At 38.2% G+C, this 20505-nt stretch overlaps 1 protein-coding gene and 1 long non-coding RNA gene across 2 annotated transcripts; both read left to right on the top strand.

The window, feature by feature from the left end:
- Positions 1–2220: 2220 nt before the first annotated feature.
- Positions 2221–2958, top strand: LOC122757868. The gene is made up of 2 exons (XR_006358043.1): positions 2221–2261; positions 2426–2958. It is a non-coding gene; the product is annotated as an uncharacterized LOC122757868 (long non-coding RNA).
- Positions 2959–18453: 15495 nt separating this feature from the next.
- LOC122757865 (uncharacterized protein DDB_G0271670-like) lies at positions 18454–19720 on the top strand (the record flags this gene model as incomplete). Its single annotated transcript, XM_044011447.1, is given in 1 exon segment — positions 18454–19720. A coding segment is annotated over 1 exon segment (789 nt), but the record flags the coding sequence as incomplete, so codon positions are not given.
- Between the last annotated feature and the right edge of the window lie 785 nt (positions 19721–20505).

Raw genomic sequence — 20505 nt, 5'->3', positions numbered from 1 at the left:
CCTCAAACTGTGTGCGTTTTTGATTACAAGCTGAAATAGGTAACAGAAGCTAATACGTGTTGCTTTTAAAAAAAATTTGGCATGACGAATGTGTGTGCCATATAGCAATAGCAGAGCGTTAACATTGGATTAACATTTGGATAGATGCGTACAGCGCTGATGTAGAGTCTTTAATGAGCAGCAGACTGAGATATGATATAATGATGATAGCAGAGAGATAACATGCAGTTAGCAGAGTAATAACATAACGATAGCAGATCGATAAATTAATCAACAATGGAGTTAAAGAAAGATAGTAACAGATAGAGAACGAGTGAGATAGCATGAAAAGGGAGAGAGAGAGAGAGAGAGAGAGAGAGAAAGAGAAAGACAGAGAGAGAGAGAGAAAGACAGAGAGAGAGAGAGAGAGAAAGACAGAGAGAGAGAGAGAAAGACAGAGAGAGAGAGAGAGAGAAAGGCAGAGAGAGAGAGAAAGACAGAGAGAGAGAGAGAGAGAGAAAGAGAGGGAGCAATAGAGAGAGGGAGGGAGCCCACATACAGAATGAAAAGGATATGTAGAGTAAGAGAAAGCGAGATAGGCAGAGAGCTTGACATATTCCATTAAAATCATGATACTTATCTATATATATAAAAGAAAGTTGTGTAAAAGTGAAGACTGCTTATAACTTGATTTGGGCTGAACCAATTTTCATGGTTTTTGATTTGTTGGATTTGTCTCCGCAACGAGTTTAGTATAGGGTCTTAAAAATACTGAAAAAATTTGCCGAATACTTGAAAAACGCGGTTTTTTCCCCAAATGTTCAAATTTTTTTTATACCCAGTAGGCTTGGTAACAGTGACAGTTTTGACAATAGTGTAGAAGTAAATAAACAAATGTAGTCAGTCAGTCTACGGCACAGCCTCAGGCGAACCTGACTATTCATAAAAAAGCACATTTGTTAAAAAAAAAATTTTTGAAAAACAATACGCATACGGACAAAAGCAAAATATCTCGAAAGTTCAGGTAGGTATTGTTGAATTTGTTTTTCTCAGACATTATTTTTGTAAATAATTTATATTTGTATTTCTCGACATTATTTTTGTAAATAATTTTTATTTATATTTCTCGATATTTTATGTGGTTTTGTGCGATTGTGCATATTCAGTATTACTATTAATGAAAATGCCGCGTCCTAGAAGATCAATTAGGCTACGGAATACCGCGAGTCAATTATCTGACGAAGAACGAGAAAGGCGCCGCGTTAGTACCCAGCAAAGAAGGGCCTTAATTCGTGCTTCTCAAAGAGAGGCAGCCCGTGAAACGGCAATAAGAAATGGTTCAAGGATTGATTTGAATCGAGCAGCGTTTCGATATGATTGTACCATTGACTACAGCTTGAATCGTTTAGTTTGCATTGGTCCAATGGACGTTGTTTGCCAGCATTGTGGCGCATTGAAGTTTGCTGGTGAAACGCCCGGTTTGTGCTGCCTTAGTGGTAAAGTGACATTGCCATTAGTGGTCTCGCCACCAGAGCCATTGCGTTCCCTGCTTTATGGCGAAACACTAGAATCACGACATTTTCTAGCGAACACTCAAAAATACAATGCCTGTTTCCAAATGACTTCATTTGGGGCGGAAATTATTGAAGAACACGGATATAATCCGACATTTAAGGTAATTTACGTTAAAAATTTTATTTTCTTATTTGGGATAATGTAGTTGGTTAGATTTCTGTAAAAAGTGTTTGTAAATCTAACTATAACTATGGCTTTGAATGTAAAGATTCAAGGCCAGATTTGCCATCGCATTGGATCATTGCAACCTATTGAAGATGAACAGCACAAATTCTTGCAAATATACTTCATGGGCAATATGGAAGAGCAACTTGATCGGCGCCAAGAAATCAACACTGCGATGAAAAGAGCAATTCTCCAAGATTTGCAGCAAATGCTTCATGAACATCATGCATTGGTCAAGCTGTTCAAGACTGCTTTAGAGCGCATGCCAAGTGATGACTATAAAGTAGTAATCAGAGCAGATAAAAGACCAGCTGGAGCACATGAACGCACATTTAATGCTCCAACAATCGATGAAGTGGCAATCCTGATTGTTGGTGAAAGCTTGGAAGCACGCGATATTGTGCTTACACGACGCAGTGCTGCGCAACTACAAAGAATATCTGAAACGCACCGTTCATATGACGCTTTACAATACCCGCTGATGTTTTGGCAAGGAGACGATGGATATCACTTTAATATCAAAATGATAAATCCATTGAATGGTAAGATCAATCATTGTTTTCATTTTAACTTTATATATACATTTTATTCTGTTTGCTTTTGGTACACAAAAAAAGTTATCACTCTTAATTTAGTAGAGAGTAGCTGTAAGAGTCGTAAACCTATTAGGGGCTCTAAAATACAATTTTTACTGCATTTGTTTCAGGTGAGGAAACTGGCAAGAAGGTTAGTTCTATGAATTATTACGCATATCGTTTGATGATTCGTGAAAATTCTGACAATTATTTGTTGCGATTTCGTCGACTGTTTCAACAATACTGCGTTGACATGTACGTGAAAATCGAAACGGAGCGCCTGACTTTCATCCGTTTGAATCAAGCTAAATTGCGTTCGGAAGAGTATATTCATTTACGCGATGCAATAATTACAGACGGAGATTCTGAAAATGTTGGTCGATTGACTATTTTACCAGCGACATACACAGGTAGCCCGCGTCATATGCATGAATATGCGCAAGATGCAATGACATATGTTCGTCATTATGGTCGGCCAGATCTATTCATTACATTTACATGTAACCCGAAATGGATCGAAATTATTCAATTGCTGCTTCCCGGACAAACATCAAGTGATCGACACGACATCACCGCACGGGTTTTCAGGCAAAAAATTCGGTCACTAATAAATTACATTGTTAAGCAACACGTCTTTGGGATTACTCGATGCTGGATGTATTCAGTCGAATGGCAAAAACGAGGCCTACCGCATGCTCACATTTTAATTTGGTTAGTAGACAGAATTCGGCCAGATCAAATAAGGGTAGGGCAATGCAACGCTTGCTGGGACTGCTAGTATATAATAAAATTCATATAAATGAATAGCGTAAAATGTGAACAAAAATTAAAGGTAAAAAGGCAATAAAAATGAATCAGCTGAGCTGCCATTTTCAGATGAAATTTTCGTGTGAATAAGCGAAGAGAAATGGAAAACGCTTATCGCTGGCGACCTTTTCAGATGAATATATATTATATATATATATATATATATAAATTCGGACATATATATATATACCGTTGTATAGATGCATAATATAAAAGTCAATTAAATATTGCGTTGAGGCGACTTTGACAGCTCGACAAAGTTTCGGGGGCCAAACAAATTTACATAACTGATTAAAAACTTTTGCTTTCATTGCTATTTGAAGTGGATGAAACTGGAGCCAAATGCTCAGCTCGCTCACACAGCACAGTGCACATATAGATTGAGATGGACGGCGAGGAGAGAGTGGGGGAGGCGGGAAAGGAAAAGGCAAAGGTAAAAGAAGAGAAAATGTCAAATTCTAAAAGTGTGAAAACACAAATCTCAACTTTCAGTTCAACTAGTTTTATGCCCGGAACAAGGCTTTTATTGCTGTTCTGAATTGAATTATTATTTTAAAAATTTGTGCACTGGATTTGGCTTTTATCGATTTCCCCATCGGTGTCAACTGCGTCCGTTCAAGCTTTTGACAATCGCTCATTCAATGAAATCAATAGCATCTGCAGCTGCTCAAAGCCTCAAATTATTCCCCAATGGAAAGAAGGCGACAGGCCTACAAGGAATACCTCTAGTGCTTGGGCAATATATCATCAGCATTACATACATATATTTGGTAAATATAGTAAAAGGTTTGCAGCTATCGCTCATTAAGGAAGAACGTGGAAGGAGTTGAGAGAGAGTGAGTAAAAGAGAGAAAGAGAGAGAGAGAAAGAAAGAAAAAAAGGGAGAGCGAGATAAACGAAGAGAAAGTGAGAGAGAGAGAGTAAGAAATAATGACAGAGCGATAGAGAGAAAGTAGCAGAGAGAAGGAGAAAGAATGAGCGAGGAAGTAAGAGATAGAGAGAGAGAAACAAGAGATTAATTGTATATTTATAAGGAAAACGTATATTGAATGCAACTGGGAAAGAGAGAGATGATTCAGATAGGGCAAGACAGAGAGAGGGGGAGAGAGAACGAGAGGGAGAGAGAGGGAGAGAGAGTGAGAGACAGAGGGTCTCTATTTTCCACTTGAGAGCCATAATTATGTTTGTTTAAAAGGTTAGTTGAACTCCAATTGGAAGCAGAGTCAACAAAGCAAACAAAAGGAAATGGAAGAAAAAATTAAAAATGAAACGAAAAAATTTACTGCAACTAACAGAAGCAGAAGAAATGCCAGGGGAAGAAGCAGAAAGAGGAATAAGAAGCTTATTAAAAGTCAGCTATTCAAATTAAATGATATAAAAGCGAAATGAATCAATGAGCGAATTAATTAATGAAAACGTTTTTCGTCTGTTTCTTCATCTTCTTCTTTTTCTTCTATTGCTGCTTGTTGTTGTTATTCGCGGAGACGAATGCCATTCGCATAGCTCAAAACTTGGAATGCTGACGGATTTTCTCCAGTTTCTTCTTCTTCTATCCGTTTTATGCCAGTTGCTATTTTACAGTTTTTTTTTATAAATACAAATACAGATTATGCATACATACAGACATACATACACATATATATATTCATGTATATAAAATGGTATAATTTATAATCAGCTTGGAAATCAATAACCGAATTTTAAGCTGACTAAGAAGCTGAGCTGCCTTGCTCGTTGTATTCCATGGTCTTTTCACAGAGCGTATTTTTATGCTCTTGAAACCAAATCCTGGCACGAAATGTATAAAGACGAACCTGGAATACCCTTTAGGGTATAAGGAATACTTTATGTTAAGATTTTTCTCATTCGATATCTTTTTGAGGGTATAGTATACAGTTAACTATCTAGTGCAGAGGTTGAGCAAGCTCTTCTCTGTATTTATACTGAAATAGAGTGAGAGAGAATATAGAAAATAAAGAAATAGAAAAATAGAAACAGAATGGAAAATCAATCGTTATAGTCCTTACAGGATATTCAGGTAATTTAGAGCTGAGCTTTGAGCCTTTGCCCTTCAAAATCTCACTCAGGCAATATGTAGATATGAAGAGTCAGCGCACGCCTTGCACACATAGCGAGGCGAGCAGCTAATATGCCCCAACTGGGAATTAGAGCTGAACGGGAGACCACTTAGGTGGCGCTTACTGCTGCACACGAGCGACATTCATTGGCAGCTTATGCAACCGGCGGTGGACGAGGGCAGCGGGCAGGGGGGCTGGGTCTGGCAAGTTGTCGCCTCGAGCTGGAGATGCCGGAACGTGCTGCAAGAATGCAGCTGAATCAATGGCTCAATTCTGTTTAGTGGCAAGAGAAAGAGCAAGAGAACGAGGGAGAAGGAGAGAGAACGAGAGAGGGAAGATAATATAAAAAAAGCGAGGCAGTTGTATTGGGTGTGGAAACAGATGTAAGCTGACGACGGCGACAACGCAGCGTGGCATGCTGCGAAGGGGGAAGGGGGACGGGTGGAGGCAGCTGGCAAGTAGTGTTGAGACATCGCTCCAGGCTGCAGCAGTAGCAACAGCAGCAGCAGCAGCAGCAGCGGCAGCGTGACTGAGGGGTTACTCTTTGGCACGCGAAAAAAGAAAGAAAGGAAGAGAGTAATTGAATTTCTGTTGACAGATTTTAACGCACAATATCCTGCAGCGACATTGTCACTGCGAAAGGCCAACAGCAGCGAACGGCGAGAGACAAAGGAGAATGCCAAATGAAAATGAAAATGAAAATGCTGCTACAAATAAACAGTTACCAAAAAAGAAAGCGCGAAACTGAAATGAAAAGAGAGAGAGAGAGAGAGGGAGAATGTGAACGACTGCTTAATGCTCGCTCAAGTTGAGCTGGGTTCAAAAATATTCTCATGACTGACATGAATTTATCGAGCTTAGTCCTAGACAGTCTACTTCTAGACCTGCTCTGTGCTGGAGCTCAAACTGTAAGTAGACTCTACAACTGTAAGATTTTAGCTGAGTATTCCAAAAGCGTCTCTGAGAGATTTTTTTTTTGCTGACTGTGAGAGCTATACACATCAGAAACTCTTTGCTTGAGCTGGGCCATAAAAGAAAGGAGAGTCTTATCTACGGAATTGATATGTTTCCACTAAAGCCCAAGCTTTATACAAATTGCCTGTAATGTAGAGCAAACAGTTCAAACTGTTTGCCTAGAATTAAATACAGTCGAGTTGCGATAATTCGTACCCCGCTAAATCAAAAATCGCGATAAATCGAAAAAAAACGTCTATCCCCTTGAAAGAAATTCGTTCTCGATAATTCTCAATAATTTGAATTTCTGCGTAAATCGAAAAAAAAAAAAAGATTCTCTTGCCATTTCGAATTATCGAGATTCCACTGCATATATTTAGCTGGAAAAAAGCTGTTATTTAGCTGAATATGCTTAAGCTGTATATACCTAGCTTAACTAACTGAGCGACTACGAGAGCTAAATGCAGATTATTTAGCGGAATGTATTTAAGGGCGCATCGCACAGCTAGTTATTGCCATTCAATTAAAGACCAAATTGCAGACACACCTTCCACACTTCCACACACCCACACACACACACAGTGGCATAGTGTGCAAAGTTCGCATTGGTCTGAAATAAAGCGCTTTTTCTTGTTAACTCAAATTGGCAGCACGTATGATGAGCGTCGAGCTCTTTATGATGCTGTAATAACTGACTGACGGATTGACTCACTGATTGACTGATTGATTGACTGATTGACTGACTGAAGTACAAATCCACACACACACGCACACGTGGCCCAGCAATTGCGTTCGGTGTACTTAATGCACTTACACGAAAAACCAATTCGCCAAGCAACAGGCATGAAGAAAGAAAAACAAAAAACAATTGGTTGATGGTGCGTATGAGCAACTGGCCAATACCCTGTAAATAGTAGACCTAGATCTGCATTTAAGAAAATAATTACAAATTGGAAATTCGAGTAGAAACTTGGAAATGATTGAGCAGGGTATTACTTCTGACTATAATCAATCAATTTGATTGATGTGGACTGAAAGCTATGGCAATGAATTCTATGAGAAGTTAAGTTTGTTTTCTATTGACTGCTATTGCAGTCATCAATCATAATGATTGAGGCATGCATATGATAGTCTGGATAGCTACATCAATCAAATTGATTGATCTAGACTGAAAGCAAAGGCAATTCAAATTATCATATGAGTATTGAAGTTTGGATAGCTGTAAATATTGCAAACAATCAAATTGATTGATGTAAATTGACGACTAAGAGAACCAGGACTCTGAACATCATTCAAAATCTACTCTCAATCTTCATCCAGAATATGAAAAAGCGTGCATTTTGACTTGAGAGTTGGCAGGTTAAATTTTTATTTGTACTTATCGATGTCTTATTAGACTAGAGACTAAACTAACTGAAACTTTAAAATTATACAAGATATATATAACTGGCTAACTATATACATATGTGTGTATGAAGCTGGCATAGAGATGGGGTCGGCGAAAATGGGAGAGGATATAAGCTTGGTATGGCCCCGCTCCCAGTTAAAGAGGTAAAATGACTTTTAGGATTTCGAACCAGTCAACGCATTGCCCACATAGCCATGACCCTGATGCTGCACAAAGGTAATCAGCTTGCGCAGCTCTTCCTTTAGTGTTAATGGCGCCGCCTTGGAGTCGTTTGCGACCCGTGGACCTCTGCTTCTCAGAATGGCAGAGCAATAGGGACAACGTCGGCTCGCATCGCTGCTTGGCGTATCCGAGCCAGTTGACTCATCAGACGTAGCAGAGCCAGTTGCTGCTGCCGCTGCTGCCGCTGCTGCTGCTGCTGCTGTTACGGCTGTGACTGCTGCTGCTGTGGCCGTTGCGACAACACAGTTGGTATCGTCGCGCAGCTGGTGGAGCCAGCGGTAGACGGCATAGCTGAGCAGGAATAGGGAGAGCAGGAGACGGGCATTGGGCGACCAGCGATGGATTGTGCAGTCGAATACCCAAACGGCATTGTCCCACACCCTGAGCAGTGCCACATGCTGCAGCAACATCAGCGCCAGCGTCATCTTCAGTGAATTGGGCCAGATGACCTGCCAGAAGCCAGCTGACTGCTCCCCCAAGAAACGCCGCCGATTCGTGGGCCGCAACAGCAGCAGGAGCACCGCACAGATGTATAGACCTGAGCTCACATCCGGCTGATGCGCCCTCAATGGCGCCCAAATCAGGCCGCCAAAATGCAACAGGATGGCCAAACCCAACGTGGCCATAAAGTCAACCGTGTCCACACGTAGCTGCCGCAAGATCCACTCGATCAGCTCCATTTTCCGATTGCCTATGGGTAATTCCTATTCGTGTGCCCCCGAAAAAAAAAAAAACGAAACAAATTTAATCGAGCTTAACTGAAAACTAGGATTTTTACTACTGCTCTAACGAAAACGATCCAGAGCTCAACTCAACCAACAAACCTACTTCGATCAACTAAATGGGGGAGATGTGAGATATATATGTGTCTATAGTTATCAATAAAATTGGCATATTGCAATATTCGATTCGATTTAACATTTCGGCATTAGCAATCATCTGCCTTTGATTTGGGAAATTTTAAAGCTGACCCATAAGAGTATTACCATTATCTATAAACATATTTTGATATTTTCTATAGTTATCGATTACAAAGGTATATTACAATATACTATTCTATTTGTCATTTCAGTATTAGCAATCACATGACTTGCCTTTAGCGACATTAGGGCCGATATTACTCATATCGATAACCATATTTCGATATATTTTATAATTATCGATGCAGTTGACGTATTAAAATATTCTATTCGATTTGCCATTTCAGCACTAGCAATCATATGACTTGGCTTTGGCAACATTAAAACTCACTCTTCGATATCTGCTATCGATAACATTAAGATATTCAAATATTCTATTTGATTTGCCAATTCAACTTTACGCATAATCTAAAGCCCATTTCGCCGAGATACCTTTCATAGGTCCCATATACGCCATTCGTCGATTACTTTTATAGAGTAACTGCCCAGAGCTATTGATGATTTTGGCACTGCTGAAGGGCTATTGCAGCACTCTGTGGTCGACGGTCGAAAGCCAAAGCTCAGCGAACCAAAACAAAGTTCTCAAATTAAGCTGCATTTGGCATATGATGGGCGAGAGAGAGAGAGAGTGAACGAGTATGTGTGAGGGAGTTTGTGTGTGTGTGTGTATGTGGGAGAGTATGTGTGCATACAGCAATTTCCCTTTTAAGGGAAATGCGGAAATGCGACGTTGAAATCTATGTGCACGAACAACTTCAATAGCTGCCAGGCAGCCAGCGCTGGACGATGCCAAAGATAAAGATAAAGCCACCAATAAGCGTCGGGCGATTGCTGCGCAGCGGGTCAACTCGATTTAGATTCTGTACGGAATCGGCCGCTCGCTGTGAGCCCAGGCAACAAAATGGCGTATATACTGCGGCGAGGGGAGGGGACGTAAGTGAGGTGAACCACAAAATGATGTACGGCAGCAGCAGCAGTAGCAGCGGGTTTACACCACTCCAGCTGCGCGCTGCCACTCAACGAGCCAAAACAGAAAACAGAGAATAAAACAATAGCAAAAGAAATTGCTAAAGACGAAGCGAAGAATACTCTCTTATGTGCGATTTGTTAAGAATTTATGGCTAGATAAAGTTGGGATAGTTGAGATGGATTGCTGAGATTGAAAGCGTTCGATTTTGGGTGGAGAGAGGGCGGAGAGAAAATCATGAGAAGGCTAGATCTTTGAGCAAGTCTTTATGGAATACGCTTTAGAAAGATTACGATCTAGTATGCTCTAGAGAGAGAGAAAAGAAAATCATGAGAAATCTAGATCTTTGAGCAAATCTTTATGGAATACGCTTTAGAAAGGAGTCATAAGATGACGATCTAGTATGCTCTATAATATATGTATATTCAATTTATAGCATGAATTTATATACTAATTGACAGTTTGTCAAACCTTCAGCAGGTTCATTGTATAGTTACATCAAATACATATATTCAGTTTTGGATTGAAAAAGTTAGATCCTCTTTGATATGAGTATTCGCAATTGACAAAGCGTGAGTTGAACGTATAATGTATGATATTCTAATAATCTGTGATGATGGTATTGCAGAACCAAAAGGAATATAATGTCTATAGGTCCTTAAAAAAAAAAAAAAAAAAAAAAAAAAAAAAAAACAAAAATAATTTTTTTTTTTTTATTGTTTTAAATATATTTCATATAATTTCTTTAGGCTTAAAAGTTAAAGTTGTAAAACTTTGTAGACTTTTGATCTATAATAAATAAATAAATAAATAAATAAATAAATTAAATTAAAATAAATAAATCTAAAATAAATTTTACAACTGATTTTTTGTTTTTTTTAAAGCAAGTAATTGAAAATTTATTTGCAGTTTATATTCCACAAATTTTTTTTTAGCATTTGCAAACATAAAATGCAATAAAATTTTAATTTTAATTTCGATTGTTCACAATTTCAAAAGCGAATTTCTATAAAATTCATTTTTGAATGAAATAAGTGAAAGCTGAAAAAAAGTTGTTGAGAGTTAATTGGGTGAAGCTAATGTAAGAATAACAGAAGCTCCACAGCTATTTCGAGGGTTGTTTTTATTGTTTTGAAGCACAACTTTTGCCTCTATGCGAATTTGGTTTATAATTTAGAGAAACTTTCTTTTTTGTGGGTAAATTTATGAAAAAATTCAACAAAATATTGCTGAGGTGCAAATTAGTGTGGATTGTCGAATATTAAATGCTCTTCAATGGCGATTTATACAAGATCGAGAAAGAGATTTAGATGAAAATACTTCTTAAATAAACATAGGGATTATATTAATACTTCCAACATACATGCAAAATCATAGATATATGCATTATGTAATCATATGGTACTGTATAGCACATATAACCTTGGTTAGGGTATATATATATATATGCTATGTACATACACATACTCCACATTTGTGGTTTGATTTGAAACTAGGGGATGTGTGCATGTGTATATGTATATGTATATGTGCGAGTCTCCACTTTTTCATGCCCCACAGCGACATGTCCCTTGTGTATGTATGCGTGTGTGTGTGTGTGTGGCACTTGAGAAAGGTCAGTTTTAGTGTCATGGGAAATTGTTATCCTTATTACACACTTAAGCGCTTTACTCTGTGTGTGTGTGTGTGTGTGTGTGTATGTGTGTGGGTGGTCAGAGAGTTTATATAACAATGCAAATTAAATAGTTGAGGAAATACAGCACTCAGCAGTCTAGCATACAGCATACAGCATACAGCGTACAGCATACAGCATACAGCGTACAGCATACAGCAACAGCATACAGCATACAGCATACAGCATACAGCATACAGCATACAGCATACAGCATACAGCATACAGCATACAGCATACAGCATACAGCATACAGCATACAGCATACAGCATACAGCATACAGCATACAGCATACAGCATACAGCATACAGCATACAGCATACAGCATACAGCATACAGCATACAGCATACAGCATACAGCATACAGCATACAGCATACAGCATACAGCATACAGCATACAGCATACAGCATACAGCATACAGCATACAGCATACAGCATACAGCATACAGCATACAGCATACAGCATACAGCATACAGCATACAGCATACAGCATACAGCATACAGCATACAGCATACAGCATACAGCATACAGCATACAGCATACAGCATACAGCATACAGTATACAGTATACAGCATACAGCATACAACATATAGCATACAGCATACATCATACAGCATACAGCGTACAGCATACAGCATACAGAATACAGCATACAGCATACAACATACAGCATACAGCATACAGCATACAGCATACAACATACAGCATACACTGATCATTGATTTGTTTCCGATTATCGACTTTTAGTCATTATAAATGAAGCTCTTCATTCCACTGCTTCTCTACAATAAGCTTGCAATTGTCATCTAGCTTTCAGCTCTTCAGCTTTTAGCACTTTTCAACACTGGCGCTGAATGCCCTAAAAACGTCGATACTTAACAGAAACTGGCATTTAATTGAATTTTATATAGTATTTGCTAATTTATTTCCATAATTGAAATTGGCATTTACCATTTGGTGTTTGTTGTTTCTTTGTGAGCGGTAAATTCTTCACTTTTTCTGCGCCTTTTGCCACTCTCTAAACGAATTGAAATATTTTGCATTATTATTGATATTTATATATACATATATTATTTTTTCTGCCGTGCTGAACGAATATTCAATGCGAAAAAATTGCAACCGCAGCTTTTCAGCCTTTATAAAATATGGGAAAAATAAAAAATATTTATATATATCTATATATAAAATAAATGCAGTGTAGTTCGCACGCAGATGCGATTTTTGTGAGCTGATTGAAAGCTTTTCTCTTTGGCTGCAGCCAGCTTAATTTTCTCAGCGAAATTGCTATTTAAATGGAAGGTAGAGTGCTTGGCCTTTGTCAATGAAAAAATAGCATACACCATTGGTACAGCTTCTAGTTTTCCTCTTGAATCAAAAAGGAAATTAGATATTAAATATATTAATTTATATATACATAAACTGAAATCTAAGCATTCCAAATATCATCCTTGAGCTCTACAGTCCATGAACATGTTAGAGAAGCCTTGAGCACAGTCATATATTTAAAGCAAATAAATATATGGCCCTTCCAGTAGCTGGAAGTATAGGTCAAGTACTCATTCCCTCCTATCATATAGAAGAATTTTAGGTATTACTATTTACATACAGTTAAAGTCTTCACCAGGAATTTTGTATAGAGTAACAAGCTTGATCGAAGCAAGCTGAGCAGCTTAACGCTTGGGCACAGTTTAAGTGACTTTAAATGACTGGAAGTATCGTTAAAGTACTCATTCTCTCTTCTATATGAAAATAGCATTTAGGATATACTGCATATATAGTTCAGATCTTCATCAAGAAGTTGTCACAGATAAGCACTGATCGGCATGATGAGTTAAGTTGATCTCGTCGTGTCCGTCTTTCTGTTCATACGTCTGTCCGTCCGTACGCCTAACAGCCAGCTTCTCTGCTCCTTCGTTTGTCCACTTTTCTATCTGTCTGCTCGTTTGCCTGTTAGTTCGTTCATCTCATGTTCTATCGCCTATCGCCTGTCCGTCATCTTAGGCACTCAATAGCCGCCTTGTTTGACCGTCCGTCCGTCCGTCCGTCCGTATGGCTGTCTGTCTGTCTGTCCGTTTGCCTGTTCGTTCGTCTATCGCCTTTCAGTCCATCAGCGTATGCACTTTAGCCAGTCATTCGGTGCGTCCATCTGTCTCCTCACGTGCTCATCTGTCCATCTCTCTGTCCATTCGTCTGTTCATCTGTATTTCCGTTTATCCTCTGTGCATTCGACTGTATTTGATTTTTCATCGCTCAGCATGCCTATTCCTAGATGTGTTCATATATAGATAACTGCATTAATTTCAACATTATATTACATGGCCATTCCGATTGCATACAAATATTTCCCGTATAGATTATGAAGGTAAAAGAGCTTTAAAAGAGCCTCTGGTATATGTTGTACTGCTCTGAAGGTCTCATTAGGATCGTCTAACTAAAAGTGAAGTTATGCAATAAGCAAGCGGGCCTAATAGGCAGACATTGAGCGTAACACACAGCCAGAGATTGCATTTGTATGTGAGTGTGTGTGTGTGTGTGTGTCTTTGAGCTTATATCTTATGTAAACATTGCAATAATAGAGTTCCGGCTATCGCCTAGTGAAGCATGCTCTCCTGCTTTCTCTTTTGCCTGGAATCTTCTTATCGTTTGTCCAACAACAATAATTTGCATTTAAAGAATAGAACATTTGCTTTTGTACAAGGCTCTTAGAGGAATCATATATACATATTTTTATATATATATAATATCTGGCCGCAATCAAAAGCAAAAGCCGAAGCCACAAAACGCTGAACAACAGATATGAAAGCAGGCAAAAGCAAAGTACAGAAAAGAAAAGAAAAGAGAGCAAGAGGAAGAAAAAGAATAAGCAAAACGCTTTAAGTTGGCTAAAAGACGAATACACAGCGATTGCCTGTGTGTGTGTGGGTGTGTGTGTGTGTGGTACATATGTATTTTGACTTTTGTATATGTCCGTTTGAATTAATATTACAATGTCCTTAAGGTTTATTTGGCTTGATATTCCTTTTTATCTTTATATACATACATATATATGTATGTAAGAAGCATATACTCTTTTCTCTCTCTCTCTCTCTCACACACTCTCTCTCCCTCTCTAGTTTGCTGATTTTGATTTTGATTCGGATTCGCTTTTGGCTGTTTGCTATTTTGTTGTTCCGATTTTTTTTTTTTTTTTTGGCATATTAAAAATTCATATAAAATGTAAAACGCAAAATCCTCAAGACAATCATAAAAAAAATACACGTACACACGCACACAAAGGGGTTTTGCCCTTTTACACACACACATGCTCACATATATATACATATGTATATCAGATATACATATGTGCGTATAAATTTTGCATATATTTTGGCCATAAATAGAGCTGAGACGCAAAACGTTTGCGCAAATAAATATCAAATATGAATTCAGCTCAAAATCCACTTGACAACAACAATTTCTACTCACTTCTCTCTTGATTTTCGATTTAAATTTTGTATCTGGGTGTGCGTGTGTGTGTGTGTGTGTGTGGCTGTTTCGTATTTCGTTTTATTTATTTATTTATTCATTTATATGTCTCGAGCAGAAATCAAAGCACGTTACAAATGCTTCACTGCCTGCTTCATGCGCTATATCAAATGCACACACACATACGCACACATTTTTCACCTGTTTGGCGCAACCGAAAATCAACAACAACAAATTGCAAAATTTACTCAACTTGTGCCTTAAACAAATAACTGTAAAAGAAATATGTTTCTTTATTTGTAAAATATTTTTTAATATTTTTCCGCAATGCTTTTCACAGAATTTCAGTTGCTTTCAAGGCCAGACCTAAGCATAAATCTAAGCACAATCAATAACAGTTATGTACATACATAAATATATATGTATGTATGTGTTTAGACTTATAATCAACTATATTTTCTATACATATATATATTAAGCTCCATAAATTGTTTTCAAGGCACATTTGCTGCTTTTGCACGGCTTTTGTTTGAGTCCGGGACTTAACTCACTTAAATTGCCTGCCCCGATAAGTAGGCAACAGAAAATTGTTTGCAGCAAGTTTGGAAGTTCGCCTAAGCGGCGGGATGAGCGGTATGTAGGCTTGTCTCTCTCTCTCGCTCTCTCTCTCTCTTTGTCTATGTTTTTGCTTTTGATAACAAGTGAAATCAATTAGCACCTGAATCTGCTCGGCAGAGAGCAGCTTCTTCTGCTGCTTGTCCAGTCGAGCTGAGCTAATACAAATTCTAAAAACAATAAATGTCAATTTTTGCAGCGCAACTAATTCGCCAAAATTGCTTGGCTCTTGTTGCTGTTGTTGTTGTTGTTATTGCTGTCGCTGCCCGTGGCAAGCATGAAACAACGCCGCAGGCGACAAGTCACTCACACACCTAGCGAGACACATAGACACACACTCACGCAGCCATTCTGTAGCAGCGCCAAGTGAGGCAGCAAAAATTGAGAGAGAAAAGCCAAGAAAATATGACAAAAACAAAAAACAGAAAAAACTGCTTAGCAAAAGCCGACGTTGAAATGCTCTTGCAGTTTGTTGGAAATCCATTTATACATATATATGTGTATAACTAAATATAGCTGAGCTGGGCCTTGATTCATATAGATCATAATTCATGTTTAGCTGTCATAGATTGTGTGTTTATATAGTCGACTTGGTGTTTAACCTGCCTCCTAAAGTCATTCACATAAGGTTGTCGAAAATATATTAAAATATCAATATATAGATATATTTTTGTATAAAAAATATTTTTATATCGGCATATATTTTTTGCCTAAATATCGAATATTTTTAAAAGGTATTTTTGATATATTTGAGTGATAAGTGAACCAAGCGAAAAGTACAGAAATTGAATATGATGAAAACGAGCTATGCTGACTTTAAAAATGGAACAGCCAAATGTAATCTGTGCCTTAAAGTATAAAAAGAAGTGCCTAGTGTCGAGTACTGGAGTTAAGCGTTCTTTATCATATAAATAAAAAATACTTATTCGTATTATTCTTGCTTTTGGAGATGGATTATTATATCTAATAATGATATATCGATATTTTAAAAGTTGTATCAAATATCATATTGATATTTTTCAAACTTTAAAATATCATTGATACAATATTTTAAAAATATTCCACAACCCTACATTCGAACCAGATGAAAGGCAAAGTATAGATAGGAACAGACCAGCTGAGCTTAATGTACGCCTACGTCTATTTCATTATAGAAAAAGCATGCCAGAAAACTATGATACATTTATGCTACATATACATATGTATGTCTTATAAATACAGAAATGGATATCTGAAGAATATGTCACATTCACAATATCTCTGCACCATTAACTCATAGAGTAGCTTAATATTGTGTACATTGCTCTCTATACATTCAAAGGAAACTATACACATATTCATATAATACCATCAGGAGTAAATGCAGCCAAAGATATCTAAATTAGATTGCATTGAGGTAAATTTTGCCATATTGCCACAATGATGAACAGATTGCTGTCCACACATACATAGAAAATTATGTGTCTATGGGAAACTCTACACATTCACAAACTCACTACAATTCAATTCAATATCAATATCAAGCCATACAAGCTGGCTAAACACTGTTACTATATCGGCAATACACAAGTTAAACTGTATTTATGCTCGACTAAGCAGTACATAGTGAATGACATAATCGTAATGGCCCGATGCCTGTCTAATAATACCATAAACAAGTAGCTAACCGAGGGCGGCGACAACAATAAGCCATGGCCTGGCAACCCTGACGCTCCTTTTGGCCAAAGGCAAGGACATGACTTAACGATATTTAATTTCTAGGCATCCTCCAGCCTCCCCTCCAGCCGCCCCCCTAGCTGCCCCGACGCCCGCTTATACCATTTACATACTATTAATCCATAAAATTGTTTCCGTTCTGTACGCAAGCTGGAACACTTTTGGCATTTACATAACCTGAGCGACAGCAGCAGCCTCTGGGCCAGGTCTATACATGCGAGCCACAGTGGCATCACGTCCGTGCTCACGTGCTCAATGAGTAACTGAGCCTCAAATTACATTTGCACTGCTGCTGGTGTGGCCAAATGGCATTAGAATGTCATTTGCTTGCACTCGACATTCAGCTGCAGCTTCAACACACACACACACACATACACACAGAGAGAGAGAGAGAGAGAGAGAGAGAGCGACGCTGGACACACACTCACACATAGAGAGAAGCATTTGTCAACATGTCAATTGAATTTTCGGCATTTCATCTCAGTTTTATTCAAATCCATTTATAAATGCCCAACAATGGCATTGAGCCCCAGAGAACTATTTGAAGTTTGCATAACTCAAATCCTTCAGCTGGCTGACCTCAAAGCTCTCAAAATGTTTGCGTTTTCGGTGAAAAGTGTTTGGGGCTGCTGGCCGGGGCACAGTTAATAGAGCGCACTGCAATGCCAACAGCTATTTTGGCCATGGCTAAATGCATCTCTTTCTGCTGTTTAATTATATCTCCATGGCCAGCTTGCACAAGCAGCTTGCTCCAGTTTGGCTAAGAAAACATTTATGAGCCGCATGCAACGCTTACTTCTTGCTTTACTATTCTTTTCCTCTTTGTATTTTTAGTGCACTTCCATGGACATTTTCAAGGTGGTCCTAACTAATAGCAGACGTGCTGATCCATTGTCGAAAGCAAGCCAAATCGAAGTCTATCTATCTTCTCTTATCTGTTTGCTTACTTTTCTTGTATTTAATATTCATCTGTATGCTAAAATAAACTTGCTTAATAATTTTATTTTTCTCTAAATCTTCTTCCTTCTTCCCCTTCTTCATCACCTTTGTCTTTCTCTTCTTTTTATTCTACGTCTCTTTCTCTTTTCTCTTTTCATATTCTTCTTTTTCGCCTTCTTTTTAATCATCTTCTTCATCTTTGTCATCATTTTCGCGTTCTTCATCTTTGTTTTCTTCTTCATTTTTTTCACCTACACCTTCTTCTTCTTCATGATCTTCCTCTATCATCATCTACCTCTATGCTCATATGTTTATTTTTCTCGATTTTCGCGTTCTTCATATTCTTTCCTTTCCTAATCTTCATCTTCATCTTTGCCTTTTTCATCTTCATCTTCATCTTCATCTTCATCTTCATCTTCATCTTCATCTTCATCTTCATCTTCATCTTCATCTTCATCTTCATCTTCTTCTTCATCTTCATCTTCATCTTCATCTTCATCTTCATCTTCATCTTCATCTTCATCTTCATCTTCATCTTCATCTTCATCTTCATCTTCATCTTCATCTTCATCTTCATCTTCATCTTCATCTTCATCTTCATCTTCATCTTCATCTTCATCTTCATCTTCATCTTCATCTTCATCTTCATCTTCATCTTCATCTTCATCTTCATCTTCATCTTCATCTTCATCTTCATCTTCATCTTCATCTTCATCTTCATCTTCATCTTCATCTTCATCTTCATCTTCTTCTTCATCTTCATCTTCATCTTCATCTTCATCTTCATCTTCATCTTCATCTTCATCTTCATCTTCATCTTCATCTTCATCTTCATCTTCATCTTCATCTTCATCTTCATCTTCTCCTTCTTCTTTGTCTTTTTCATCTTTTTCTTCGTCTACACCTTCTTCTTCTTCATCTTCAACTTATTTTTCTGCTGCATCATCTTAATCTTCTTCATCTTCATCCTCTTCTTCTTCTGCTTCATCTTCTTCTCCTCCTTCATTTTCTTCCTCACCCTCACCTTCTTAATTTTCCTCAGCACATTCTTCTCCATCGCATTTTTCTTGGTCTACCTCAAGCTCTTCACTTTCTCACTTTGTTTACCCTGTATTTATCAATCTTATTCTTGGCCGTCGAACAATATTTTGTGTGCGGTTGAAGGCGGTTGCGGAGTGAGTGGGTGAGACTTTTGCGGCATGCGGCAAGTGGCATGTGGCATGTGTCCTTCCGGGCATTTCCAACTGAATATTTGAAAGTGGCTGTGCAACACTTGTTAACTATTTCACAGCTTCCTTTTAGCTTCCTGCTGTTGGCTGCCTTTACGCCTAAGCATCATTTATTGTTCCACTCTCGCAATATCGCTCGCTAACGGTTTCATCTTTCTCTTACTGTATCACTCTCTTTCAGCTCTCTCTTTAAGTCTATTCCACTCTCTGAGTTGCTCTCCATCTCTCCGATTCCTTGCCAGCGTTTCTACGTTTTTCTCTCTCTCATTGTCTCTTTTCCTCTTATTCGTGCTGTCACTTTGTCATTTTTCCCTTTCTTCGCTCTCATCCTCTTTCGCTTTCTTTATGCTTCATATTCTCTGTCTATCCTTTCCTTTTTCTCTGCTTATTTCTGGCTCTCTCATTTCTCTTTCATCTTTTTTTTTTTCATTCTCTATCATTCTCTCTATCTCGTTCTCTTTCCTTTTTTTTTCTCTAAGTGTCATTCCCATTCTCATTTTTATTTCTTCTCTCATTTGCTTTCTCTTAAATTTTCTCTTTCGCTTTCTCTTTTCCCTTGGATTTCAATCATCAATCATCTCTTTTTTCACTTTCTCTTAAAATTTTTCTTTCACTTTCTCTTCCTCTTTATCTCTCGTTCCCATTTGCTCTATCGTTCTCCCATTCCTTTTCAACGCCCAATTAATTAGATTTCAACAAACACTCACAGACACACACACACGCACTTACACAAACACACACACACGCATACACACACACACACACACTTATACACTTACAATTTGTCATAGTCAACTTTAGTGCGGTTAATGAATACCGTTTACGCCGCCGGGCGCGCCCCCTCTGGCACCCTTCCGCCGTCACGCCCCATCGTCCACCTCTCGCATTGGCAATTATTTCGTTTCGAATTGACAGTTAGATAATGGACAGCGGCCATGCAATCGCAATCATTTTTCAAAAATATCCATGCAATATTCGCCGCACATTCGGATAAATGAAAGCAAACAGCGACACGGGCAACGGCAACGAGCGTTGCAGTCGCACTTGGGCAACGACTGCGTAATGCTCGTTCAGGGTGCACAGTTAATTCAAAATTTATATATTATAATGGTCTCGAGGTCTATCTGTGAAGGTCTCCAGCTCGAAATCATATGCACAAATTGAATTTAGTTTTAAAACTGACGAAACTATGGGTCTCTTCCGATATATCGCA

This window comes from Drosophila mojavensis, unplaced genomic scaffold, assembly GCF_018153725.1.
Source record: "Drosophila mojavensis isolate 15081-1352.22 unplaced genomic scaffold, ASM1815372v1 contig_136, whole genome shotgun sequence".
Classification (NCBI taxonomy): Eukaryota; Metazoa; Arthropoda; class Insecta; order Diptera; family Drosophilidae; genus Drosophila; species Drosophila mojavensis.
The sequence above is the reverse complement of the archived record's forward strand: the minus strand, read 5'-3'. Positions and strand labels throughout refer to the sequence as shown.